Source organism: Prunus mume, linkage group LG2 (genome assembly GCF_029339155.1).
Source record: "Prunus mume cultivar Tortuosa linkage group LG2, ASM2933915v1, whole genome shotgun sequence".
NCBI classification, from domain to species: domain Eukaryota; kingdom Viridiplantae; phylum Streptophyta; class Magnoliopsida; order Rosales; family Rosaceae; genus Prunus; species Prunus mume.
The window spans coordinates 30,615,807-30,641,594 of NC_142699.1; the positions used below are offsets into that span (position 1 = coordinate 30,615,807).

General features: G+C 35.6%; 3 protein-coding genes, 1 long non-coding RNA gene and 1 pseudogene across 6 annotated transcripts in view; 3 read left to right on the plus strand and 2 right to left on the minus strand.

The window, feature by feature from the left end:
- LOC103323690 (vignain pseudogene) overlaps positions 1 to 25,788 on the plus strand; it is a 33,720-nt pseudogene that overhangs the window by 1,012 nt on the left and 6,920 nt on the right.
- Positions 560 to 1,341, plus strand: LOC148920027 (uncharacterized). Its single transcript, XR_016123844.1, has 2 exons — positions 560 to 922; positions 1,007 to 1,341. It is a non-coding gene; the product is annotated as an uncharacterized LOC148920027 (long non-coding RNA).
- Positions 2,414 to 25,788, minus strand: part of LOC107880372 (calcium-transporting ATPase 8, plasma membrane-type-like) — a 29,145-nt gene continuing 5,770 nt past the window's right edge. Inside the window, exons 4-34 of one of the 3 annotated variants that reach the window (XR_016123842.1) lie at positions 12,641 to 12,747; positions 12,255 to 12,297; positions 11,292 to 11,398; positions 11,081 to 11,212; positions 10,874 to 10,966; positions 10,165 to 10,234; positions 9,698 to 9,765; positions 9,479 to 9,562; positions 9,230 to 9,385; positions 8,223 to 8,291; positions 8,015 to 8,097; positions 7,605 to 7,707; positions 7,472 to 7,527; positions 7,323 to 7,365; positions 7,147 to 7,221; positions 6,917 to 7,057; positions 6,746 to 6,808; positions 6,552 to 6,650; positions 6,220 to 6,330; positions 5,736 to 5,906; positions 5,557 to 5,616; positions 5,120 to 5,287; positions 4,732 to 4,848; positions 4,518 to 4,616; positions 4,247 to 4,384; positions 3,961 to 4,061; positions 3,677 to 3,722; positions 3,408 to 3,536; positions 2,921 to 3,026; positions 2,706 to 2,797; positions 2,414 to 2,615 (exon numbers count right to left, since the gene is read on the minus strand). Coding sequence is in view for 1 of the 3 variants with exons in the window: in XM_089045228.1 (XP_088901354.1) it covers positions 2,564 to 2,615; positions 2,706 to 2,797; positions 2,916 to 3,026; positions 3,408 to 3,536; positions 3,677 to 3,722; positions 3,961 to 4,061; positions 4,247 to 4,384; positions 4,518 to 4,616; positions 4,732 to 4,848; positions 5,120 to 5,287; positions 5,557 to 5,616; positions 5,736 to 5,906; positions 6,220 to 6,330; positions 6,552 to 6,650; positions 6,746 to 6,808; positions 6,917 to 7,057; positions 7,147 to 7,221; positions 7,323 to 7,365; positions 7,472 to 7,527; positions 7,605 to 7,707; positions 8,015 to 8,097; positions 8,223 to 8,291; positions 9,230 to 9,385; positions 9,479 to 9,562; positions 9,698 to 9,765; positions 10,165 to 10,234; positions 10,874 to 10,966; positions 11,081 to 11,212; positions 11,292 to 11,398; positions 12,255 to 12,297; positions 12,641 to 12,739 (2,979 nt within the window). In the remaining 2 variants the exon portion in view is untranslated. Of the gene's footprint in view, positions 2,616 to 2,705; positions 2,798 to 2,915; positions 3,027 to 3,407; positions 3,537 to 3,676; positions 3,723 to 3,960; positions 4,072 to 4,246; positions 4,385 to 4,517; positions 4,617 to 4,731; positions 4,849 to 5,119; positions 5,288 to 5,556; positions 5,617 to 5,735; positions 5,907 to 6,219; positions 6,331 to 6,551; positions 6,651 to 6,745; positions 6,809 to 6,916; positions 7,058 to 7,146; positions 7,222 to 7,322; positions 7,366 to 7,471; positions 7,528 to 7,604; positions 7,708 to 8,014; positions 8,098 to 8,222; positions 8,292 to 9,229; positions 9,386 to 9,478; positions 9,563 to 9,697; positions 9,766 to 10,164; positions 10,235 to 10,873; positions 10,967 to 11,080; positions 11,213 to 11,291; positions 11,399 to 12,254; positions 12,298 to 12,640; positions 12,748 to 25,788 lie in introns of those variants that run through there. The other 2 variants (XM_089045228.1, XR_016123843.1) reach the window with 2 other exon arrangements.
- Positions 14,787 to 18,286, minus strand: LOC148920028 (uncharacterized). Its single transcript, XM_089046163.1, has 4 exons — positions 16,038 to 18,286; positions 15,635 to 15,946; positions 15,422 to 15,523; positions 14,787 to 15,357 (listed from the first exon to the last, which is right to left on the minus strand). Exons 1-4 carry the CDS (start codon positions 18,284 to 18,286, stop codon positions 14,787 to 14,789), a joined length of 3,234 nt encoding a protein of 1,077 aa, XP_088902289.1.
- On the plus strand, positions 21,812 to 24,857 carry LOC148920029 (uncharacterized). Its single transcript, XM_089045229.1, has 10 exons — positions 21,812 to 22,049; positions 22,447 to 22,518; positions 22,647 to 22,772; positions 22,884 to 23,042; positions 23,178 to 23,262; positions 23,347 to 23,686; positions 23,809 to 23,901; positions 24,001 to 24,117; positions 24,224 to 24,547; positions 24,660 to 24,857. Exons 2-10 carry the CDS (start codon positions 22,449 to 22,451, stop codon positions 24,702 to 24,704), a joined length of 1,359 nt encoding a protein of 452 aa, XP_088901355.1. The 5' UTR covers positions 21,812 to 22,049; positions 22,447 to 22,448; the 3' UTR covers positions 24,705 to 24,857.

Here is a 25,788-nt window from a genome sequence, read left to right on the forward strand (position 1 = left end):
GAAAAATACTTGAAGAACTCAAGATCTTTTCAAACCAACCTGCCTAATTTCCAAATAACCAGTTGACCAATCATGCGTTTATCTTTTGTTGCTCTGCCATCTTCATGGTGTGATTTTCTTTTAAAACGATAAATTTGAATTCATGTATTTATCCGACTGGATAGAGAAATCTCCAATCCCTCTTTGCTTTGTAACTTATATTTCAAACTAGCTAAATATAGTGAGCAAGAACTCTTATCTTCCTTTTGCTGTCAAGTTAAAACTAGAAAAATGGGTTGCAAAAGTTGTTTTAATTGTTTCATTAAGCACTTGTCATTTAATTGCTTTCATATATGTATATGATAAATGCTTAGACAAGATTAATTTTGTAACATCCCGACCCAAAATAAAAGAATTTGTGAATTTAATTAATTGCTAAAAAAATAATATGAATTTCCAATTTTGCCCTCGGAGTAGGGGTAATTTGGTCAATTTTTGATTCGGAAGAATTTTGGGGCAGCGAGTGGTATTTTTACTTAGATCATACTGAGATGAGTCCGTTGATACACATGAGGCTCGAATCGGGATTTAACGAAGAAGTTACGAGCAAAATAAACTCAGTAGCACAATCGTAATTATTTTGAAGTTGGTTTATTAAAAATCTGAAAACTCCCTTTCTTTCTCTCTCTCTCCCCGTCGCGAACAGCCCCCCCTCCCTCTCAAAACTGCCGACCGGTTTTCACCCCACCACCGCCAAGTCCGGCCGTCATTTTTGGCGGTACCGGTCCCAAAAGAACCAGCTCTTCACCCTCTACAAGTTCCAGCCCTATGACGCCTCGATCCGTCGCTGCTACCGCCGGAAAACGTCAAAAAACAGCCGAATTTTACGTAATTTTTCGGGAGCTCGTTCGGAAGCCTCGGACCACCATTTTCTTCGAACTTGGTATGCTTTTCTATCCTTTCAATGAGTTCTAGCTGCTGGTTGTGGTATTTAGGAGAAATTTCTGAGTTTTGAAACGTTTCCAAGCGATGAAAGTTTTGGCCCGATTCGGCCTCCGATTCCGGCCACTTTCGTCGACTTTTTGGGTAGGTACAAGAACAAAAGTTGCTCCACTCCATGTGCTTAACCTATACTGGAAGTCTTAGCCGGCGGTATGGAGTTTTTCCGATTGCCGGAAATTTCTTTGGACACCCACGCGCTGCCGGCGCATGAGGTGGCGCGTGGGTACTGTTTTGGCCTGTCATTGTGTCCTAAAATGATTCTTGTGTTGTCCCGAGTATAATGGTATTCTCGGATTTGAATTTGGTTATCGTTTAATCTTCGATCGGATATCGCATATTAGGTGTTATCCGGATTTGATATGTTCGGACTGTTTGATCAACTTCATTCCAATATATGTTAATCTAGACATTCTTAGGATCACCTAGGAATTCGTGGATCGTGAATTGGAGCCCCGGATGTTCTGATTCAATATCTTAAAGTTTGCATTTAACGATAACCGTCCGATCGTATGATCGTGAGCAATCTGACCGTCTGATTTGGACCAAACTTACAGGACGTGTATCCTAAACCTTGTGGAACCCTTAGGAACTTTTGAATTGTAAAACGGAGATCGTGGGTCCCGTGGGCCCGATTGACCCAATTTGGAAAATTTGACCACCTGGTTGACCGAGTGTCTTCCGAGACTATCTCTTCATCCGGAACACGTAGTTGGATTTTAGGAATGTCCTGTTCCTCGTGCACTCACTAGAAACCCGCTAAATTTGGAATGCAAGTCTCTGACGAAGTAGCCTTTCTCTTGGCTATGATTTGTAGTTTTGGTTCTCAATTTTTCGTTGAGTTTAAATCACTATATATGTCTGATTTTACTTGGAAGTGAAGAAAATTAATCGTTTTCCATACAAAAAAAAAATTAGGTCTTTGATCAACAGCTACTAGCTCTTTTTTGGGGTGTAGTGAAAAATGTTTTTTGTTAGTCAAGAAAATTGAGAATGTCACTTTTGTTTTTTTCTCTGTCAATAAATTGAAAAGGTTTTTACTATCATCTCTGGCATGTTTTGCCACAATGTTGCCTGGACTTTAACTGATACGGGAAATGCTTAAGAGCTCAATTTTTTCTCCCAACTTTCTCTTTTTAACCTAACTATATGGCACTTAATTGGTACACTACAACTTTCTTTAAATTTGAAATTCATAACAATTATATGATTGTAATGAATGAATATATTATTAATTGATATGAAATGGTAGCATGAAGTGGGGCCAAAACGCGTAGTTAATGTAGTATAAACTAATTAACCGGTTAACGCTTGAGCCACTAAATAAAACGAGAACCCTCTAATTATTTTTAAAATTTTGTGAATGACCCACCTCTAATGTGAAATCCTGGCTTCTCTACTAGACTCCTATATTGAGCATAATAGTGAAGCTCCCTTTTCTTTTTTACGCACCGGCATGAGATTTCTTCCCTACCCTTGGTCTGGGGCGTGATACTGACATGGAATATTATAGGAAAGTTGAGCAGATGATAGCGTTTTACTGCTTTGCTAGTTCATCAAATGCTGTATGAGTTGAACTGCTTTGCTAGTTCCTGTGTGTCAAGTACTTTACGAATAAAATTATCGCAAAAAGCATTCTGCAAGAGATAGAGATTTTTATCAACGACCAACAGAAGATTATCGAGTGTTCAACTTGTTATACTACATGCCAAAATCATAGAACTTACTCGACAAACCCAAGAGTGAGGGAAAACTGCCACTCTTTCTGGTTAAGCGCCACTGTGGAGAACGCTTTCCCTAGAAACTCAATGATGATAAACTGAAGAACACAGAAACCAAAGTGTCAGCAAATGCAAAATTAGTCAAGACGACAAGTGACCAGAAAGGAAAAACAAAAACAAACAAAAAAAGAAGAAAACAAACTAAATATTTGTAACCTGACTTGTGAGAATTGTTCCTGCCATTCCCATAAAGAGATAGTTTGAAGTAATCCACATCTTAGGCTTTGATAGTATATCCTTCGTTCGAGCTTCCATTTGATGGATAATCTGTCATTTGAAAAATTCAGATTCATTGAAATCATAATGTAACATAATCTCATCCAATCTGGAAGGGCACATGAAGGGCTGTGGCTCTTTTCTTCTTTTGATAGAGACAGGGGAAACGCGATTCGAACTTTGAACTTATTCCAGGATTGGGAAGAGAAGTAGGAGGACTACACGAATAGCTAGGTATGTTTCAAAGTGCGCTAATTAATGAAAAATCATGCTCGAACTTTAGACCAAAACTAACTATTCAATTGAAACAGCCATGTCAACGTTGTCATTTCACACGCTAGACAAAACGGGGAAGCTAATTAAATCTCATATTGCTGGGATCCTAGTTAAACTACTTTCTTATGATTGACGAGTTAAGACTAATTAACTTACTTGACAAACAACAAATGTGTTAAATATCATTGTGTTCTTCACTTTGATGGCATGACCGCGGTTATAACTTTTCAGTAAATTATGTCCTTGAAAATTGATGATAAGAATGGCAACAATTTGGTACACGCCCTGAAATTTCCAAACCAAATTTAGAATGACAAATTATGAGTGAGACAACTGGAATGCGAAAAATATATGTAAGAAAACTACATGCATTGATCTAATAATACTTTTGGGTAACATGAAATCAAGAGAAAACATCCATGTACCTGAAAAACCTGTCTCTTCCACTTTGCATATCTTCTAGGAGGTTGTCTGTAAAAATTATCCCATTAGAACATCAAATTTATGCCAGCCAACAATTTGGTTTAACTAGCTAGCAAACTCAAAATTCAAGAGATATGGGCCTACTGGAAGTAAGCATATTGATCAAAATAAGAACAGAACATAACTATGTCAGCAGAAAGTGAAGGTCATCACCATGGATCATGAAAATTTCATGGTTAGGTATTTATAAATTAATCAGATATGTCCATCATCAAAGAAATGTTACCCGGGTTCGACAAGGAGTCCCAGCATCAGTTCATCTGCTGGAGGTTTAGTAACCAATGATAGTGATACAAGAGCTACTATGAGTAGGTTCACCCAGAGAAGCTGTACAAATCTCAAGCAGAAAAGAATCCTTAATTAGGTGCATCCTCACCTAAAGACTTATAAATTGGACAATCTAATCCTCTAATCCTAAATCACAACTGCAATTCTTCTAGTAACAAGTAGAGAGAAAGGGAGCAACACAAACAGAGAGAGAGAGAGAGAGAGAGAGAGAGAGAGAGAATTACCTGAACAGCATTGAATGGGACGTGACCATAGTAAACTGCTGCCATGAAATTGGTAGTTAGTGCTACAACATTGACTGTAAGCTGCAACTGCATAAACTTGATGATATTTTGATGTACAGAACGCCCCCATTTAAAAGCCTACATCCATTTAACCAATTCCAGTGTTATATAATGATCAGCATTAACTATTTTCAATTAACAACAAAATTAAAACACTTTCAGTTCAAGCATATGCCAAGATTATGTTGGGATCTATCTTACAAAAACAAACCTTTACACACGTAGCAAAATTATCATCCAAAATAATTATGTCCGAACTCTCTTTAGCAACTTCAGTCCCTCGGATACCCATAGCAAAACCAATGTTGGCCTAGGCAAGATCAAAAGTAACCGAAATTCCAAGCAAAAACTATTAAAACGCATGCAAGATCACTTGGGGAGGGAAGGAAGAGCCAACGAAAAAAGAAGTAAAAAGGCTTTCAAACCTGATGTAGCGCATGAGCGTCGTCGGTGACATATCCAGTGACGGCAACCATCTCTCCGTTTTTCTTCAGTGCTTGCACAAACAAAAGCTTGACATCTGGGGAACACCATGCCATGACCTACACAATAATCGAAAGTTTAGTGTGATATTGTTTTTATCTGGGGCATCTTCCAACTCAGTGAAAAGAAATACCACTGAACTAGTAACTATATTAGTGTGATATTGTTTTTATCTGGGAAAGGGGATTCGAACCTGTAATATCTTTCAACAAAGTGAAAATAAATATACCACTGAACTTCTAACTATTTCCTAATTCTTAATAAACATGCTCACTGACATCATTATTCCTATGATCGATAATAGAGATGTAGATTCTAAATCAAGAATACCTTAATCCTCTGAGCACATTCTTGTCTTTGCCCATCAGTCAGTTCACGAAACTCTCTTCCGTCAAAGAGATGATTTGGCATAGTAGCATCTGCATCAGAATCAAGTATGCCACATTCCAAAGCAATTGCCTTCGCAGTTGGAAGATTGTCATGAGTAACCATGCGTACCTATAGCTCAAGATATGGGAAGTTTCTTCCTTAATCAATATATCAGTTGGATGCCAACCAGGGCCAGAGCCACACTTCGATATGAAGTGACCGTCCCCCTCCCCCCAAAAAAAAACCTCCACCATTTCATGTTAAATTTATATTAAAGTTCTATCTATAATCATGAGGAAGAGCCTCTAAGTAACCAATCTATACTGTTAACTCCCACCATATGAAGAGTATTCACATAATATATAATTGTGACTAGGGTTTCGTAGTTGTGAAAATACCTTAACGCCAGCGCTTTGGCATAGTTGCACCTCCTCCTTGACCCGTGGTTGACAAAGATCCTGCATTTCGTTGTCAATATATATAAATTTTGTAAAGGAAATGAAGATCTAAAAATTGGTTCCCCACCCAAAACAAACACATATATTTGGGTGGATGGAGTTTGTAATGTAGACATTACCATTATCCCAGCGATAGCTAGTAAAACAAGGTCATCTTCAGGTAATTCCCACTGAGCTAGTAGTTCAGGATCTGTTGGAACATTTTTAAGTTCATATGATCTATATGCAATAGCAACACAATGCAACCCTCCAGCAGCCATATCCTCAATAGCTTTCTGGAAAAACATTAGCTGCAAAAAAAATTTACCACGAGAAAGAGTTCACACCAACTCACCAAAAATATAATACACTTAATAGAATTAATAGAATTATAAATGTTCTAATCGGCGAGGGATGCCATTAAATTAAGAGCAAGTTAGTAAATATTAATTAATTTTCAATTGAGTTGTCTTCCTAGATAAATTTTTTTCAATACAGATGGTGAAGCTCGAAAGGAATGATTAAAATGGAACAGAATTATTTATAGATGCATCTTACTCAAGAACAGGCAGAGGAATTAATGAAGACTATCATATAAACCGTAAAATAAATATGATCACAAACCTTATCGTCATTCATTGCTGCCAATTCATCTTTAGCATCAATGTACTTTGTACATGAAGACAATACTAATTGAGGATCTCCTTTCCAGTGTACACGAACTTCACAGCCTGGCTGTAAATGTTGAAAGAGAATCAAAATATTGAAACAAGTTACACGGGTCATCTTATGTAACCCGTTTAATAAACAAGTCGTGTTCGTGTTTAGGATTCTTGACACGTTTGTTAAATAGGTAGTGTTCAGGTTGACTGAATTCATGTAATATCATTACCCCTTGACACGACATGACCAGCCCTGAAATTTAATCGAAACCGAGAACAATTAGTTTAATTTACCAATTGAAGTGCAACGGCTCTTCGTTTCTTCACTGAATTGAATGGGACCACATTAAGAACTGAAGACTGAGACTTGATGTCTTCAACTTTCATCCCAAGCTGAAAGTAAGGTATCAGTAGCTAATAGAGATTTTGAAATATAAACTAGTACATGAGAAATGGAAAAACAGAAGTTGGACAACAGAAAAAAATACCTTGTTGATTCCCCAACGCAGAATTGCCTTGTCAGTGGGTGATCCAGAATCATCAACACCACTCTACAAAAGAATATCAAGATCAAATTATATTACACTACTGAGCTTTTTCCATTCAATATATACACAACTTTGACTGACCAAAGAGTACCGCAACGCAAATATATATACCTTAGTCGCATGAACACTACCTTCTGTGTTCCACGCAATTCCTTCAGTAAGTAAAGATGATAGCTTCGGAGACAAGTATGGCGTATTATTGTCAGAAGGATTGATTTTCTTCCCACCGGCATAAGCCTGAACCACAGACATCTGAAATAGAAATCATAAATCATTAACTAATTAAAGGAAGGAGAAGGAAGAAAGGAACAAAAAGAAAAGAGAATAAGAAAAACCAAAACCTCGGTCAATACAGTCTTGTCACATAGGAAATTTTTAACAAAGGCCATGGTTTCACAAGCAAATGGCCTCCGTACCTGCATTTCGAGTTCCATATATAAATAGTATGCTTAAGCTTTTCAACTTCAGAAAATGAAAAGGCAGCATAAAATGCAAAATAATAAGCAATTTCACATACAAAGGCGTTATCTGCCACCATTCTTTTTGTTGCGCTGACAATGCTGTGCAGTCAAAGAGAAGGAAATTAAGGAAAAAATGAAATGATGTGAAATCCAGAAAGGTGAGACAAAAACTTAGACACCAAATGATAACGTTGGGCAGACTTACGTTAAGGTAACAGCTAAGGGAAGCCCTTGAGGTACAGCAACCACTGCAATATTAATCTGTAATATCCGAATGTGAGTAAAATCAAAAGTATTCCATTAGCTAAATAACGAAGGAGGAGGAGGCATAGACATACAGCAATGATTATAATTTGATTGACTTCTTCTATGACGTCTCGAGGTTTAGTCTTGACCCCGATGAACTTGGGACTTCCATCTAAATTATGGCCAGTAAACCACCTGCACAAATGTTATTGTGATAATAACAATGATTGGTTGAATAATGGTGGTGTCATTGGAACCTGATCCTTTACTGTTCCCGAACATGCGTCCGGGAAAATGGACCCTAACATTAATTCTAGCAAAGACGGACAATACTTAGGTCGGGACTAGTGAGGATCTCTACATCGTTACCATCCAACCTAGTGAGTATCTATGAATGAGAGTGATTTAATATTATTGATCCTTGTGATGGTAAGAATGTAGTCCTCACTAGTGAGGACCTATGTATTATCCAGCAAAGATTGAAGATCCTTTGAATAATTACCTGATCAAAAGGACCATCATGGCAATACAAGCTACTGCAAGTCCAACATTACCAATGGAAGTAGCAACCGCGTTCAAGACCTCCTATTAAGATTCAATTATGTATCCTTAAGATAATATATATATATATATATGTGTGTGTGTGTGTGTGTGTGTGTGTATGTAGGAAATTAAATTGTGATTCTCTGTGTATTAGTTGATGGGCTGACCTTGAATGTTGTTTTGTTACCGATCTCTTGTGAAAGTTCCGATTTAGTACATATCCCAAGACTTGTTACCTGAAGGAACAATATATGATGAAAGTTTCATTCCTTTTTCTGATTTTTTTTTTCATTTATGGTTTTTTTATTACAAATGGTCCCTGAGGTTTATGAAATTGTTACGAATGGTCTTTGAGGTTTTTTTGTAACATTAACAGTTCTTAACGTTAAGACATTTTATCACAAATGATCCTTGCCGTTAAAAATTCTATTAAGTGTGACGTGGAAGATAAGTAGAGCCCACATGTCCAATTACACCGTGACATATGGATTAAATAAATAAATATTTTTTTTATAATGAAAGTACTATTTTTCTGCAACTTTCCATCCCCTCCCTCTACTTTGTCTCGTCTCTGCCCTCTCTCTCCACCCTCTTCCCTTTGTGCTCTCCCTCTCTCCCTCTACTTTTTTCTTGCCCACAACCCGACCACCCCCATCCCCACCCGAAACTACCCTTATGCAAGTGATTATTTTGCAAAATATACAAAGGAGAGGGTTGACGTTAATTGCAGGTGGGGATGGGGTCGTCCGGGCTGTAGGCAAGGAAAAAAACAGAGGGAGAGGGAGAGAACATGGAGGAGAGAGGGAGAGCAGAGGGGGAGAGAAAACAAAGGGAGAGAGGGCGGGGGTGGGAAGTTGCATAAAAAATAATGGATTATAAATTTTTTTAATGGAATATATATACTTATTTATTTAATTTAAATGTCACGATGTGATTGGACATGTAAGCTCTACTTATCTTCCACGTCAGACACATAACAGAATTTCTAATAATATGGACCATTTGTTATAGAAGGCACTAACATTAAGGACTATTAATATCACAAAAAAATCTTAAGGACGATTCGTGACAATTTCATAAACCTAATGGACCATTTGTGATAAAAAAAGCCTTTATTTATATAGGAGACCAACACACACACACACACACATATATATATATATATCAACTTTACCAGCATGGTACCACTCCCATCCGCTATTTTCCAGCCAGACTTTAAACGAGAGGCTCCAGAAGAAGCATGAAGGCTTACAATGTTGCTATCTCCATTCACACTTGAGGTATCTATGGAGAGTGATTGAGCAGTGATTAAAATACCATAAGCGGGGACCTGTGGATATGCAATCAAAGTAACATAATTAATATATTTTGCAGATATGAAAAATATGGACTTGTGAATGGAGACAGCAACATTGCCACATACCTGGTCACCAATGTTAAGGGGAATAACATCGCCAACAACAATATCACATATTGAAACCTCAACGTGTTTACCACCTCTAACAACCTGCATAATTAGGTACGAGATCCAAATGTTTAAACAGTTAGGGCTTGTTTGGTGACTAAGATTGAATTGGATAGGATAACTCCTTATATTTAAGAGTCCAATAAATATATTTATACGGTATTGAAACATGCATACCTTCACATGCATATTCCTCCCTTCCTCCCTTACATTGTGGATCAGAGATTGGCTGTATTCGCAAATTGCTGCAGACCCAAAGGAAATTCAACACTTGACCCCGAAAGAAAAAAAAAAAAAAAAAAAACAAGAAAGAGATGCAAACAACAAAATCCATAAATAATTAGACTTTTTTTTTATATATATAAAAATATTAGACTTTATCTATATGTTCCCACATACAATTTTTCTTTTCATTTATTCAAAATCTTGGCTTTTGTTTTCATTTAAGTTATTGGAAAATTTAACCTCAAGAGTTTTTGCTTTATACATGCACACGAGCTGCACATCACTTTTTGCTCTATTGGAATAGATGTGCAGAATTTTCTATTCCGTTTAAGTGGGAAAATCAGTTTCCTATTGTTTTTTCTATTTGGTGAAGTGAAAATACACTCCTATTTTATATCACATCACACCACGTTAAATACCTTTGACAATAATGTTCACCATAACCACAACGGCAACGTTTCCCTTTTCCCAGTATCCGAACCTTGTACCCTGCAAGTAACACGACATTGAACCTAATAAATAAATAATTATTGTCAAATCAACTAAAATATAATTAAAAACCCTAAGATTACCCAATTGATCAATTTGCATTCACTCCGATTTTTGGCTATTGTTGACAATTCATTTTAAAAATGAAGGAGAAGCTCTTCCTTAAAACCAATGTGATTTTGACACTTAGTAATTTCCTTTAATATTCTTTCTAATGGTCCTTCAGAGATTTCTAAGGGTTCTACCATTTTTATTTATTTAAGGTTTTGATACTTTGATTGGAAGTTGACAAGAAGGGATCTAGTCCTATTCGAACCAATTACGTTCTAGTCAACAAAAGAAAGATATACGTACAGACAGCATGAGCCAATTGCAATTCTCTCTCAACTCTCCAATTATACTCTATATCATATTTATCAAGAGGCCAATATAGTTACCAACATTAGCATGGTCATTAATGTATTTGGTTTTGTAATTTTCCTTCTTTTTAACTTTTTACATAAACAAGAGTATCCGAGGATTCTCTAGGGTTTAGGATCCTCTATGTAATAGTGCTTTCTTGCATTCACTCCGATTTTTCGTTATACTAACATCCTACTGTCATGAAAATACTTGGAAGTACGGCCGATCGAGGCTCACCTTTGTCACTAGACCCATCACTGAAGAAGCCACTGCAACTACTATGAAAATGATCAGAGAAATATCTTGATGACATGCTTCCCAAATACACGTCTACAAGACAAACAAAGTTGATGTGGTAAAATATAAACTGTAAGAGCACTTGATTCAAGGTGTATTAATTCAATCCATCCTTCTTTCAAATTTCATAATTGTAACGAAACTAACCAAGAAGCTCTTTGATTTTTCCGCAGGATATGTGTTTGCTCCGAAAACACTTTTCCGTTTCACCACATCAGCATCTTCCCCATTAATCCCGTCCTCTAAATTCGTTTTCAATAAGCATTCTAAGCCTTTAATCTGATGTAAAAGAAGTATATGATTAGCGACAGTTATATCAACCATAAGATAAAAGATGATATTATGTGTTGGGACTTGCCCCCCCATACTGTTCCAGACCGCCAACATCATTCATAGTCAAGGCAACAAGTTCCTCTCGTCCAATAACAAAAACACCAGCAGTACTGGGTGTTCTCAGTGAAGTCCCTAACAAACCAAAGAAACAAAGTCAGTTGTACAAACTAATAGCTATGTAACTTTTCGGTGGAAAAATTATTGTATGGTGCTAAAATATTATCACGTGATATAACCCATCCACATGTTAGAATATGAGTGAAGAAATTAGTGATATTTCCCACTTTTAAGGGTATAAAACCAATATATATCCAACTATATTATAACACAAGGACAAATTATACTTTATGACCGTATTCAATAACACACTTTGCAGCAAAATAATAACACATACAACTTTAGTGAGGGTTGCCACACCAGATCCAGAGGTGGTGCCGCCACGGTTGGAGTGGCTGTTGATAGTGTAGCTAAGCCACTTGTCATTAAATATGAAGAAAGGACATGTGGCATTTTGTTATTGATTTACTTTTGTTAAACTGTTAGAGAGTTAGTTAAAAAGCTGTTATGCAGTTGATTAGTGTATAAGAGATCATGACATGAAAACCAAGAATTGATAATCCTTTTCTTCTAAGTTCTCTCTGAAATTTATCTTTGTTATTAGTTGTGGTTGGTGGCTCATGGCTTTTAGTGCTGGGTTTTGGTTTTTTCCTTTAAATTTATTTTAAGTTACCATTGTTATGTTGTTGTTAATGAACATATGTTAAGAAATTAGACAAGGGACATGAAGGAGACACTTACTTTCTGGACAAGTCAATCACAATATGACATATGTATTAAATTCTTCCTTAATAAGCAATCACATTCGTAAACACATGTCAAATTATGATTGGCTTTAGTAACATCTAATGATATGCAAGGAGCCATGTTAGCATGTACATACACAAAAAAAATTGATTCAACAAGAAGGATAGATGAAATGAAGTACTACCTTTCACTGGTTCTCCAGCTTCTGTTTGGAAAGCAGGATCAACCTAATAAACAAAAAGAAGAACAAAATAATACATTAGAAGACAACAAGAACATGAGCAATTACACGAACGGCATCTGCATGTACATAACACAATCATTGCTTGCTGCAAGGAAACAGAAATAGTTTAGAAAAAGCTCAAATAAAGAAGATTTCCTTCAACTAAAAATAAGTAACATCCATGGGAGATTATCAAAGCTACACATCACAATTTTGGCATCCCGAAAACAAAACAATAGAACATCCTTTTTCAGCAAACCCTAAACTCGTAGAGAGAAAGCAAAGTTGAAGAAACATTATTAAAAACATAGTCTTTTATTTTATTATAAAAATATATAAGTATGTACCCTCCAACGGTTGATGCGCTGAATGGGAGCATCCTCCTCCAAGTCGTTCTGTTGGTGAGAAGGCAAGACGGTCGGTGAGTTCATGTTCTCCTCGATCATTCACTAATCTGTCATAAAGAGAAATGAATAGCAGTTTTTTTTTTTTGGGTAAGAAAATGAATAGCAGTTTTACTTGCACTCACCCAGTAGACAGTACTGTTTCGTTTCTTCAAGTTTCAGCGTAGCTTTGGATTTGAAAGAAGTGTTCAAGGATATGAAGTTGGTAAGGGTCTGGCTTTTGTGTTATGTCCACGCAGTGGCGGAGCTAGGATTCTTAGTATGGAGGGGCCAAAATTTCAAAATCACTTCTACTAGGTTTTTAATCTTCATCTGGGAGGGCCATCACTAATCTAATTGCAGTTTTTGTATTACTATATCATATATTTTATAATATATTACAAGAGATTAATAATTAAGTGGGGGGGCCAGGGCCATGGCAGGCCTGGCTGTAGCTCCGCCACTGTGTCCACGTGCCGTAGCTAAGTATGAAAGCGATACGCAAATCACCTCATAATATTTTGAGCCAAAATTTCTAAGTCTTTGGTGGCTCTTTCCAACTCCAACTTTGGTCAAGCCCTTAGACTCTAGAATTTTTGTCACAACTCACGAGCAAGGGTCTGGCTTTTGTGTTAGTTCCACGTGCCATAGCTAAAGTATGAAAGCGATACACAAATCACCTCAGAATATTTTGAGCCAAAATTTCTAAGTCTTTGGTGGCTCTTTCCAACTCCAACTTTGGTCAAGCCCTTAGACTCTAGAATTTTTGTCACAACTCACAAGCAAGTTCCCAGTGGGTCACCCATCTTGGGATTGCTTTAGTCCCAACTCGCTTAACTTCGGAGTTCTCATGACTCTGAAGCCAATGAGCTCTCAAAAGGCCTCGTGTTAAATGAAGGTAGGCATGTACATATAAGACACATCACCCTCTTCGTTGGTCAATGTGGGATGTTACAATCACCCCTCTTAAGGGCCTGATGTCCTCGTGCGCACACTCACACCACTCGGTAGAGTGGCTCTGATACCAAATTGTCACATCCCGGGATCGACTTAGCCGTAGCACGAAATTGTCCGCTGAACCCCTCTCTCTGCCTTCATGGTTTTGTTTCTGGGAACTCACGAGCAACTTCCCAGTAGGTCACCAATCTTGGGATTGCTCTGGCCCCAAACACTACAAAAAAAAGGGTCATTACCGACCAACATTCTCCGAGGGCCCCAAATTTCCTCGGTAAAAGTGTTTTTTCCGACCAAAAAATACTGTCCGTTGGAAATATGTCACGAGCCTGAAATTTATTTCCGACAAAGGAAATACCCTCGGAAAAAGTCTCAATTGTCGTCGAAAATGTAATTTATTTGGTGGGAAGACTTGGCGCCAACTTTATTAACGACCAAAAGTATGTTTGACGGAAATAGGATGATTATTTCCGAGGGCTTTCTCTTTCCGTCGGAACTGTTTGACTATTTCCGAGGGGCTTCTTATTCCGTCGAAATTGCTTGAACATTTCCGAGGGGTTCTCCTTTCGTCTGAATTGTTTGACTACTTTCGAGGAGAAATATGTCCTCTCGGAAAAACGTTTGAATGTCAATTTCCCATTTAGAATAAATTAAAAAAAATTTGATTGATGATATTGTTAGCTAGGGAAGAAAACAGATTTTTTTCAAGAGAAGTTGGTTATCATGTAGACCCAACAAACCCAATGCCAATATATATGGTAGTTGGTGGGGGCTGTGTTCCATGGGGGGTTGGTACAGTTTCATTCGCAAGTCTCTACACAAAACAAAACAAAGGCATTATCTGCATATGAAATGAAACCCAAATTAAAAATCAAAATGATATGAAAATTATAATTTGATGCACAAACCAAAGCTCTCTGTAGTGATATGCAGTTCTTATTTGAACCTATCAACTTTTTGGCCCCTCCCCCACAAAAAAGAAGAGCCTCGCTAGCTGTGAATTTCCCATTAGAATAAGTATAAAAAAATTGATTGATAATAACCAATCACACTCCAAAATAAATAACTAAAAATAGCCAATCCAAAAAAAAATTAGCAATCACAATTACATGACAACTCATCCCATAGTTGTAAGTTGAACACATCGATCCCTTCTTCAATCAATTTCATTGTCTTCAACATCATTTTGGATGGCATGCATGCTTTGAATTTGAGTCTCTGCTTCTTGGTATGGCTCAATCTCATCATTAGTCGTCTCATAAGCATTTCTTGGATTTGTTTCCACGACAAAACTCCAAATTTTATTTCTAACCCCCTTCACATAAAAAACTTGGGTTGCTTGGCTTGCTAGTACGAATGGCTCTTGAGTATTTAGCTTGCGTGTTGTATTAACAGTGATTATTCCATAACGATCTATCTTGTAACCTGTTCCTTTTCGTGCCATGTCATACCAATCACAATTGAACAATACAACTCTATTTCCTTCTGTGTAACGGAGTTCAACAATATCTACTAAGGTTCCATACCAAGGCACATCGTCAATCTGATTCTCCCCCTTAACCATAACTCCACTATTTTGTGTTTTTTTATTCTCATCACGCTGCAATGTATGAAATCTAAAACCACTAATATAATAACCAGGATAATAAGTTACTCGCCTTTCAGGACCTCGAGCCAAAGAAAGCATTTGCTTACTAACTTTACCATCGTTGTATAGTTCTGTGAACCTGCATAGAAAGGAAAAAATATTTTTAAATAAACATCTATGACATTCAATAATTTTTTGAATACAATATTATCCATACCCTTTTAGAAATCCAGTTTGAAAATTGAAGCCTATGTGACTCCTCCACATTATCAACACTAGACTGGATTAGAACGTTCTTATGTTCTCTGCATACATAACAAATGATTATATTCAAATTAATACAGTGACATATTACATCTAAATAAATAGTAACTTATTAAATACACTTAGAAATTATAGTATTTAAGAATTCTTACTGGACAAATGGAAAAGCTTCATCACAATTTTGCAGGACATAATGAGTGGCAGCCTTATGAAGTTCGATGCTCATCTCTCTAAGTACACCTTTCCCAAAAGCTCGACCAGGTGTTGAGAAAATAGATAACGGAGATGCATCATATGACGGTTGACCTCCATCGTCATTTCTATCTCTTTTATTAAACTTAGTTTCAACTCGATGCAAATAGCGAGAGCAAAATATTAAACACTCATCTCCCAAGACACCTTCGGCAATAGACCCTTCTGGATGAGCCTTATTACGAACATAAGTCTTTAGCTTATGCAAATACCTAATTACGTCATAAATACCAAAATTAGAGAATCATACATCAGCAGTTAAACAAATCATGAATAAAATTAATATCTAAACATTGAGATTACCTTTCCACAGGATACATCCACCTGAATTGTACTGGACCGGCCACTTTTGCCTCCCATGCCAAGTGGCAAGTTAGGTGAATCATGATGTCAAAAAAAGCAGGAGGGAATATTTTTTCCAACTTGCATAGAGTTATGGCAATTTGTTTGTCAAGAAGATTCAAGTCATCTTCTCTTAAAACTTTAGCACACAATTCCTTGAAAAAGTACGATAATTCAATTAAAGGCTCACTTACATCTTTGGGCAATAAATCTCGCGCCACAAACGGAAGTAATCTCTCTAAGAACACATGACAATCATGAGTTTTCATACCAGAAATATTACGCTCTGAAGCATTCACACATCGAGATAAATTTCCAGAGTACCCATCTGGAACTTTCAACTCCATTAACCATTGACATAAAGCTTTGTTATCATCATTTGACAATGTATAATCGCCTGGGATAAAATAGAGCTTACCATTATCTCCTTCTTCTGGATGATACCTGTGTCTTATACCCATTTCTTGAAGATCAAGACGAGCATTTAAAGAATCTTTTGTTTTACCATCAATGCTCATCATTGTGCCAATCACATTCTCAAATACATTTTTCTCAATGTGCATGACATCTAAATTGTGACGCACCAAAAGTGTTTTCCAGTAAGGCAATTGGAAAAATATTGAATGTTTTTTCCAATTATGATCTTTTCCAAACCCAAGTATTGTATGCTTTTTCCCATCCTTGCCATATGTTATTTCTCTTAATTCACCAAGTTCATTTATCACATCATCACCAGATGGTCTCTTGGGTGCAAGTCTTATTTCCCTTGTATTATCAAATTGGCTTCGTTGATTACGCCATACGTGGTCAGACGGTAAAAATCTTCTATGACCCAAATAACATGTTTTAGACCCATGAGATAACCGACGATGCGAAGTATCAGATGCACAATATGGGCATGCCAATTTACCAGACGTACTCCAACCTGACATGTATGCATATGCTGGATAATCATTGATAGTCCAAAGAAGTGCAGCTCTCATCTGAAAATTTTGCTTTGCATATATATCATACGTTTCAACACCAATTTCCCACAATGTTCGCAATTCGTCTATCAATGGCCTCATGTATACATCAATGTCATGGCATGGACCCTTAGGTCCAGGAATAAGTAAAGTCATGAAAACATAAGGCTCCTTCATGCACATCCACGGAGGAAGATTATATGGGTATATAAGAACTGGCCAAATACTATAATGCAAATTCATGTTCCCAAAAGGGTTAAATCCATCTGTTGCCAAACCAAGTCTTACATTTCGAGGTTCCATACCAAATGACTCATGAATTTGATTAAACGATTTCCAAGCCTCAGAATCTGCTGGATGCCTCAACACTCCATCTTTTACACGATCCTTAAAATGCCATCTCATATCTACAGCTGTCTTGGATGACATGAATAATCTTTGAAGTCTTGGTGTGAGTGGAAAATATCTAAGCACCTTCCATGGAACCCTTTTACCTTTCTTTTTGCTACCCTTTCCTTGTTTCTTCCATCTCGAAAGCTTACATGTAGGACACTGCGTCGCATTTGCATGCTCCTTATAATAAATGATGCAATCATTATTGCATGCATCTATCTTATCATAATGAAGACCTAAATCTGAAATAATTTTCTTTGCACCGTTAGTGGTTGTAGGTAACTTCTCACAAAAAGGAAATGCATTTTTCAACAATGTTAGCAACATACCAAATGCTTTATTGCTCATAGTACCAATACCCTTGATATGCATAAGGTTCACAACAAAAGACAAATTAGAATATGATTCACAACCAGCGTACAATGGCTGTTCTGCCTCTTCTAACAATTTGTAAAACTTGTGCGCATCTCCATTTGGATCTTGTGGACAACCTTCTTCTATTAAACCATGCATATCATCGTCTTGCTCCATACTGGCCACATCATGTCCATCATTGTCACTATCACTTTCATCACTTTCATCACTATCATCACTTTCATCAATATCCTCATCCTCACCCTCACCGTGCAAATACCATGTAGTATAAGTTAGTTTAATTCCATTATAAAGAAGATGCTTGTGTACCTCATACCTCAGATGTCTATATCGATTACTGCATTTAGAGCAAGGACAGAAGATCTTAGAATCATCCGGCTTAACATGGTTGTATGCATAATTGAGAAAACTTTCAACTCCTACAAAATAATCTTCTGACGACCTCCCAGATTGCATCCAAGATTTATCAACAGGCATTTCTCTACATAAATAAGATCCAATTAATATTAATAGAACAAACGACCAAAAATCCAGATATTAAACCTTTATCATTTTCATATTTGAAACATCACCCAAAAGTTTGACTAGCATTTCTCTGCATGCCATATATTCTTTTAACAAAATATATTATTAGCTAGGGAAAAAAACAGATTTTTTTAAAGAGAATTTGGTTATCATGTAGACCCAACAAGAAAGAAAGAACCAAACCAACGTGCCATGCATCCACCATTCGCATAAAATTAAAGGAATCCAAAACAAAATTATGCTTGTATTGCAAACCAAAGTAGCTAACATTTTTAAACATGACATATTATGTAATTCTCTAAAACATCACCCAAAACAAAATAGATAAATACCACAACAAAATACCACAACAAAATAGACTAACAAAACAGAGTCTTAGATTTTCAAAGCAATAAATTAAATCACTGTCAGAGATCATAGTTTTGTACCAAGGTTTTCCTGCGGCCTTGATAGTAGAAGCCAATTAGAATATAAATTATTCTTCCAAATGCAGAAAGTAGAGGAGCTGAAAACTCAGATTATCCAATTAGAAAGAGACAAAGGAAGACCCAACACATACTTCTACTCATAACACCTGCAAGGAAACCATCTGCAAGAATAAATTCAATCAGATACAATCTAAAGGATAAAATACCACAAGAAAGCAACTTCTACTCATAACACCTGAGACAGGCAGAGTTTCCAAAAAATGTCAAACTAGAGGCAATAGCATCAAGTAGTCAATATTTTATCTCATTACATTTTTATAGAAAGATATAAAGCATGGTCATCATAAAGTGTCCTTTGTCCAGTATCCCCTAGCTCAAAGAGTAAGCGACAAAGCTTGACTTTAGAAGCGTCGGTTAACTGCTGAAAATGGTGTAAGACGTACCAAATTCTGTAGATCATTCCTTTTAATTATTCCATTGCTATAAATGTGAAGGCATTTCAAAAATGCTTGGTAGTCTTCTTGACTGTACACATCTAGAACAATAAAAGGAAGGAAAACAGAAAACAAACAGGACCATGTGTTCTTGATCTAGTCATACATATTTCTCTTCCTAATGTTATAGAAGATGTCCTGTAAAAAGTTAAAAACCACCCAAAACATACTAGAATATGAAGGCAAATGATTTCTGAGTTAAATTTGGTTTTCTTTGACTGCAAACCAGTAAATTGGGTGTCCTTTTGTTAGTTGCCCTTAGTCATTTGTGTACACATCTAGAACAATAAAAGGAAGGAAAACAGAAAACAAACAGGATCATGTGTTCTTGATCTAGTCATACATATTTCTCTTCCTAATGTTATAGAAGATGTCCTAATTTCAAATCCTCTTCCCCATTAGTTAAAAAACATTAATACTTTTATGCTCATATAATACTTCTTCATTGAAATACACAGCAGCAAATAACACAGAGGCAAAACCAGTCAGATGATGGACAAATTTTTTATTTCTTCTTTGGTGGCCAACAAGCCAATTCATAAATAAAGAGTAAAAATCTGTAGCCAGAAAGTGCAGAAAACAATAATTTCACAACATATAATCTATTCTTTATTGGAACGACACATATTAAAAAACAAGGATAGGTTGAGACTATACCTTTATTGGAGCAAAACGAAGTCTTAGATTGAAAGATGATAGATGGCAAAATCTGAAAACCAAACACACTCTATCAGATTAAAAAAGATGATTAACTTCTGTTTTTTGGGTCGAAATCTAGTTTCAAAATGAAACCAGAAGATATCAGATAACAAAACAGAATGTAGAGATAAAGAATCACTGTGCAGAGAGTAGAATACAAACAGAGCCCAGCCAAACCCATTAGATAAAGAATCATATAACAAAAGGAAAGTACAGATAGATAGATCAAACCCATTAAATTGAATACCCATAAATAATATCAACAAAAAAAATAAAAAAATTGCAACTAGAATGAAAGCTCACCTGCGAAACTTGGATGGCCTGCCTTCTTCTCCCACTCTTGATAGAAAACTGATATAAGGTGTATTTCTTGGCGCGCAACAAAAAAAAATTCCCCTGCTCTTGAGATTTGCAGAATTCCACCAATTATGAGATTTGCAAATCCCGTCTTTATTTCCTTTTGCCAAACACACGGTTACTGTTTTTGCTGATGTTGAAGTTAGGGTAAAAGCTATGGGTAAGTTTTGGGCGTGTTCCCACCCCGCTGCTCCACTTTTTCTTTTCTTTTTTTGTTTTGTCTTTTTGTTTTTTTTGTTTTTTTAGGTGCTGACTAAATATGGAATAAATTTTGAAAGACAATAACTCGTGTGTGGGCTGATGATAAAGCATGATTGGGTTTCCTCAATCCATAGTTAGAATTTTGTGTTGTTTTCTCTACCTAGTTTGAACGGGTGAAGCAAATTCGTGTATTTTCAAACTTTCAGGGGAGGTCACCAAATCCAAGAAAAATAATTGAATTCCTTTACATGGTGATATGGGAAACAAGACTATTGAATTTGGCCTAAAATGCAATACCATATCGAATTTGGATTCGAATTATCATATTTAACACATCAATGGTTTTTTCAGATTTTCAAATACTCTTGATCACATGTTCTTCCGATTGATAAAGATAACAAATTATCAAATAACATAAAAAAGTTTGATTTCCCTCATCATCATATCGAAAGAATTAAGTGAAATTACTAATGTAAATGAATTTAATTTGGATTACATTGGCCTAATTTGGATTAAGTGAAATTACTAATGTAAACGAATTTGGATTGTATTCGAATTTTGAAATAAAACTCTTTCGTACTATAAGACCATCAATTTTAGCTTGATCCTTCCTTTTGTTTTATCATTGAATATGTAACATAATGGAGTTGAAACGTACAGTCGGGTATAGATAATATGATCAACACTAAAAAATATAGATGTCTTTATCAATCTCAAATAATTTAAGGAATTCCATTATTTAAGTACAAATAATATAGATTTGTCTATTTCAATACTATTGATTTCATGAATTTGGATTCAATTGGCCTAATTCGAATTTGGATCGTAAACAAATTGGATTTGGATTACATTGGCCTAAAATGCAATATACCATATCGAATTTGGATTCGAATTATCATATTCAACACATCAATGGTTTTTTTAGATTTTCAAATACTCTTGATCACATGTTCTTCCGATTGATCAACATATTTAAACTTGATTAAGTTTAAAACGGACTCTTTCATACTATAAGACCATCAATTTTAGCTTAATCCTTCCTTTTGTTTTATCATTAAATATGTAACATAATGGAGTTGAAACGTATAGCCGGGTATAGATAACATGATCAACACTAAAAAAATACAAATGTCTTTATCAATCTCAAATAATTTAAGGAATTCAATTATTTAAGTACAAATAATATAGATTTGTTATAGAAACCGTATATGTGACAAATACTAATCTCAAATGTGATCAAGTTTCAAAGCCCTTTGTTTTATTTTCTTTAATTAATTAATTAAAGAAACAAAATATAAACAAATCAGCAATTAACTCCCGTTTGCCCAAAAAAAGTGGGGGAAAGCCCAAATTAATTATTTGTTTGCCGCTCAAGCCTCTTTTTTAATTTAGGTTTTTTGCTAACCCTAACAGTTATCAGTTTTCAACAGCAGCCACAAAAGAGAAAAACAAAATCTTCCATACGTCTTCTTCATACGTCTTCTCCCTAAACCCTCTTCTCCTCAGCAATATCAAGGAAGCCATTGAGCCGTACAGGTAATTTCCTTTAGCATACCCATCTAGTTTGAACTGCAACTTGCAGTTTTTGGAGAAAACAAGCAAGCAATAATAGAACGGCAAGAAGCAAAGGCCAATTAGGACTTTGAATTGGAAATATCCATGTATCTATCTATATCTACTGTAAAATTGCATCCGTGTCTTCAATCCCATGCTGGTTGGTTGACAGTCAACATGATACATGTAGATTAATCCAATAATATTTTCATGCGAATTGAAGCAAGACCTCTACTCTCTCTCTCTCTCTCTCTCTCTCTCAGCAAATTGTTTTCTCTACCTAGTTTTTCCTTTTTGGATGAATTTTTTTTAAGTATTATTTCTGATTTATGTTTTTTTTAAATTATGACATGGGTTCTTTTGTGATTATAAATGGCAGCCATGGCAAAAAAGAAAAAGAGCAATAATAGAGCATCACATGATCGTGAAATGCAAGAGACAAATCAAACATGTATGAGTTATTTGTGTCGTATTATCGATTAAATTCTTGTTTCTATTATTTTTTATAGTTGTATTTCTATTATATGTTTTTAATTTTTCAATTATATTTTGTGTTTGTATTTCTCTTACAAATGTTAGCCGTGGCAAGAAATGGAAAGAGTCAAGATAGAGCATCAGGCACTGCACATCCTCAGTCATCTAGACTCTCCTTAGATCGTCATATTTCCAATGAGTCATCACATGATAACGAAATGCAAGAAACATGTATGATTTATTTTGAATTTTGAATTTTCTTTGGTGTGTATATATATATATATCAATTATATGATTAGTTCTCAATTAATTTCCAATTTTTTGCTCTATTATAAATTGTAGCCAGGGCAAGAAAGAGAAAGAATCAGAATAAAGCATCCAACATTACACATCCTCAGTCATCTAGACCTTCCTTAGACCAACATGATGACCCCATTGAGCCATCACATGATAATGAAATGGAAGACATGCCCCTTGAAACCGAACCATCAAATGAAGAAGGTAATTTTTTATTTATATATATATGAGGTTTAAACTGAACCTTCACATGATAATATATATTTTTTTATATATGATCCTATAGCTAGTTTTTTTTGTACCTTGTACTTCAAATATATATATATTTTTTCTTATTAGGTTCAACTGTTGGAATAAAAAAAGGTAGAGGGAAGGCTAAAGGTAAAGATGGAAATGGCACTCCAATTGTAATACGTAGAGGAAGGTAATGTATAAGCCTACAAAGTTAGTCATTTCTCGTGTAGATTTATTTATTTTTATTTATTTAAATTTGGTTTAAATTTTTCAGGATTATAACCACTGGAGCTGTGCGAACTATAGGAGTGCTTTTTTATCAGGCTATCGATGGAGCATGGCCAACATTTAAAACATTTCCATCAACTCAAATGGATTTACTGTATGATCGCTTTAACACAACAGGATATACACACACGTGCTCAGAAGAAGAGATGAGGGAGGCATTCGAACAACATATTAAATTGCGATATTCCGATTGGATGTCCGCATTGAGAAATAGCGTTTTTAAGAAATACAAGACTACTGGTGATAGATACACTCATTGCCCATTAGGAATATCTCAAGATGTTTGGTCTAAACTGGTTGATCATTGGTTGCAGCCTACATGGCAGGTAAAAACTCAATTTAAAATAATATTGTTATGACTGACTAGTGTATGCTTTGTTTTATTTATAGATGCCTTATATGTGTTCACTAAGTTGATATTAGGTTATGATTTACTTTTTTCATGTAGGATAAAAGTAAAAGAAACAAGTCTAATAGGGCGAAATCCACAGTTGTGCATACCACAGGTTCTGTTCCAATGGAAAAGTACAGAAAAGATGAGGTAAAAATATCCATTTGGTTGTTGCTTTTTGTTGACTGTTCCTTTTGTGGTTATTTCCAAATTTGGTCCTAACAAACTTCATTGTTTAAATCTTAATAGCTTGATCGAACTGGAATTGAACCGAGTCCAATTGATTGTTTCAAAAAGTTCCATGTAAGTAAGCCTAAGAATGGAGGAGAAGAAAGTTGGCCAAGTGAAAAGGCTAAAGAACTTTTTGTACGTTGCCCCTACTTTGTTTCTCTTTTTCTTTTTCTTTTTAAATTTTTTATTCACATCACATTTTTTTTATATCCATGTTTATATTTCAACTATTTCATTGAAGGAAAAAATGGAGAATAAAAAGGTTGCTGCAACGGAAGACGAGAATGAAGTAGATGATTGGGATATATACAAGGAGGTTATTGGTGGGCCAAGTCACGGTCGTATCCTTGGCTTAGGTGGTGGCTATAGTACAAAAGATGTGTATCCCTCAGATGACCAAGGTTGTAATAAACGTATATGCTTAGAACGTGAAGAAGAGCATGAGAAATTAAAGGAGGAAGTGAAGGACTTGAAAAGTGTGCTGTATGAATTGAAAGATCTAGTTCAAAGTATGAGGGAAAACAACTCAAATACTTATGCACGCTCAAGACAATCTGCTTTAATGGTGAACTCTTTTCTTTCTCATTTCAATATTTTGCTCACTGTTAAATATTGTATTTGTTATTTTTATTCTCAAATGATTTATGTCTTATTAATTATTATCTTTTATTCGACAGGACAATGTAGAAAGTTGTTCAGATGCTCACCTCGAAGACGAGTAGTGCAACATCAATTGTATTTTGCTACAATATGTATTTTGAATTTCAAAGTTTTGATATATTTGCGGATTGCATATATGTTTTAAGGATGATGGGGATTGTTTATGTTTTAACTATTTAGAATAATTTTAATTGAATGCATAAAATTTTGGTACAGTATGGTGTCGTATGATTTTTTTTATTATTATTACCAATTAAATACGGATGATTAGAAAACTATTTCTAGCAAATATTATAATTCAAATTTCTTTTTATTAATTTTTTTTATAAAATAATTACATTTTTCGACCGCATTTCCCTCTCGATAATGCATATTTCCGACAAACACTTTATCATCGGAAATAGTTTCCGACAATAATTGCCTATTTCCGACAAAATTCCCCACGACATAATCGGGTCGAAACAATTATATTTCCAACCACTTGTTCGTCGAAAATATTTTCTGATAGGATTAATCTATTTGCGACAAACTTTGCGACGAATAAATATGGTTGGAAATATATATTTCCGACATAACTTGCCCATCGAAAATATATTTTTATACTCTTTTCCGACGAGCTATTATATATTTTCCACAAACTCTTTTGGTCGGTAATGATAATTGCGACGAAATCTAGCCCTCACAAATAATATATCATTGTCGGAAAACGTATTTCTGACGACACTCATTGGTTGAAAATATGAATTCACAAAAACAAGAAATCACGATAAAAGAACTATTTCCGACAATCAAATAAGTAATTACGACCACATGTACGGTCGGAAATAAATATGTAGGGTCGTTTTAGAAATCCATTTCCGATAGAAATTTAAGCAATAGCTACGAAGCATGGGCGTCGGAAATACATTATTTCCGACGGAATGGTCGGAAATGAAGTATTTGCAACCGAGCTTTTAGCGACGATCGCCGACGGACTTTGCCGTCGAAAAAAGATATTTGCGACGGCAAAAGGCCTTTTGCAACGACAAAATGCCCTCGCAAAGGGCTTCGCTTTGTAGTGAAATCGCTTAACTCGAGTTCTCATGACTCAAACCTCCGGCCGCTGAGCTCCCAAAAGGCCTCATACTAAATGGAGGTGGGCATGTA

What these genes read in the sequence shown, in the direction of transcription:
- LOC148920029 (XM_089045229.1), top strand. Translation starts at nt 22,449, where the DNA reads ATGGCAAAAAAGAAAAAGAGCAATAATAGAGCATCACATGATCGTGAA. An exon ending in GCAAGAGACAAATCAAACAT is followed by an intron (nt 22,519 to 22,646) that starts GTATGAGTTATT and finishes TACAAATGTTAG; the next exon opens with CCGTGGCAAGAAATGGAAAG. An exon ending in CGAACCATCAAATGAAGAAG is followed by an intron (nt 23,043 to 23,177) that starts GTAATTTTTTAT and finishes TTTTCTTATTAG; the next exon opens with GTTCAACTGTTGGAATAAAA.
- LOC148920028 (XM_089046163.1), bottom strand. Translation starts at nt 18,286, where the DNA reads ATGCCTGTTGATAAATCTTGGATGCAATCTGGGAGGTCGTCAGAAGAT. An exon ending in GAAGCTTTTCCATTTGTCCA is followed by an intron (nt 15,524 to 15,634) that starts GTAAGAATTCTT and finishes TTATGTATGCAG; the next exon opens with AGAACATAAGAACGTTCTAA. An exon ending in AAAAGGGTATGGATAATATT is followed by an intron (nt 15,358 to 15,421) that starts GTATTCAAAAAA and finishes CTTTCTATGCAG; the next exon opens with GTTCACAGAACTATACAACG.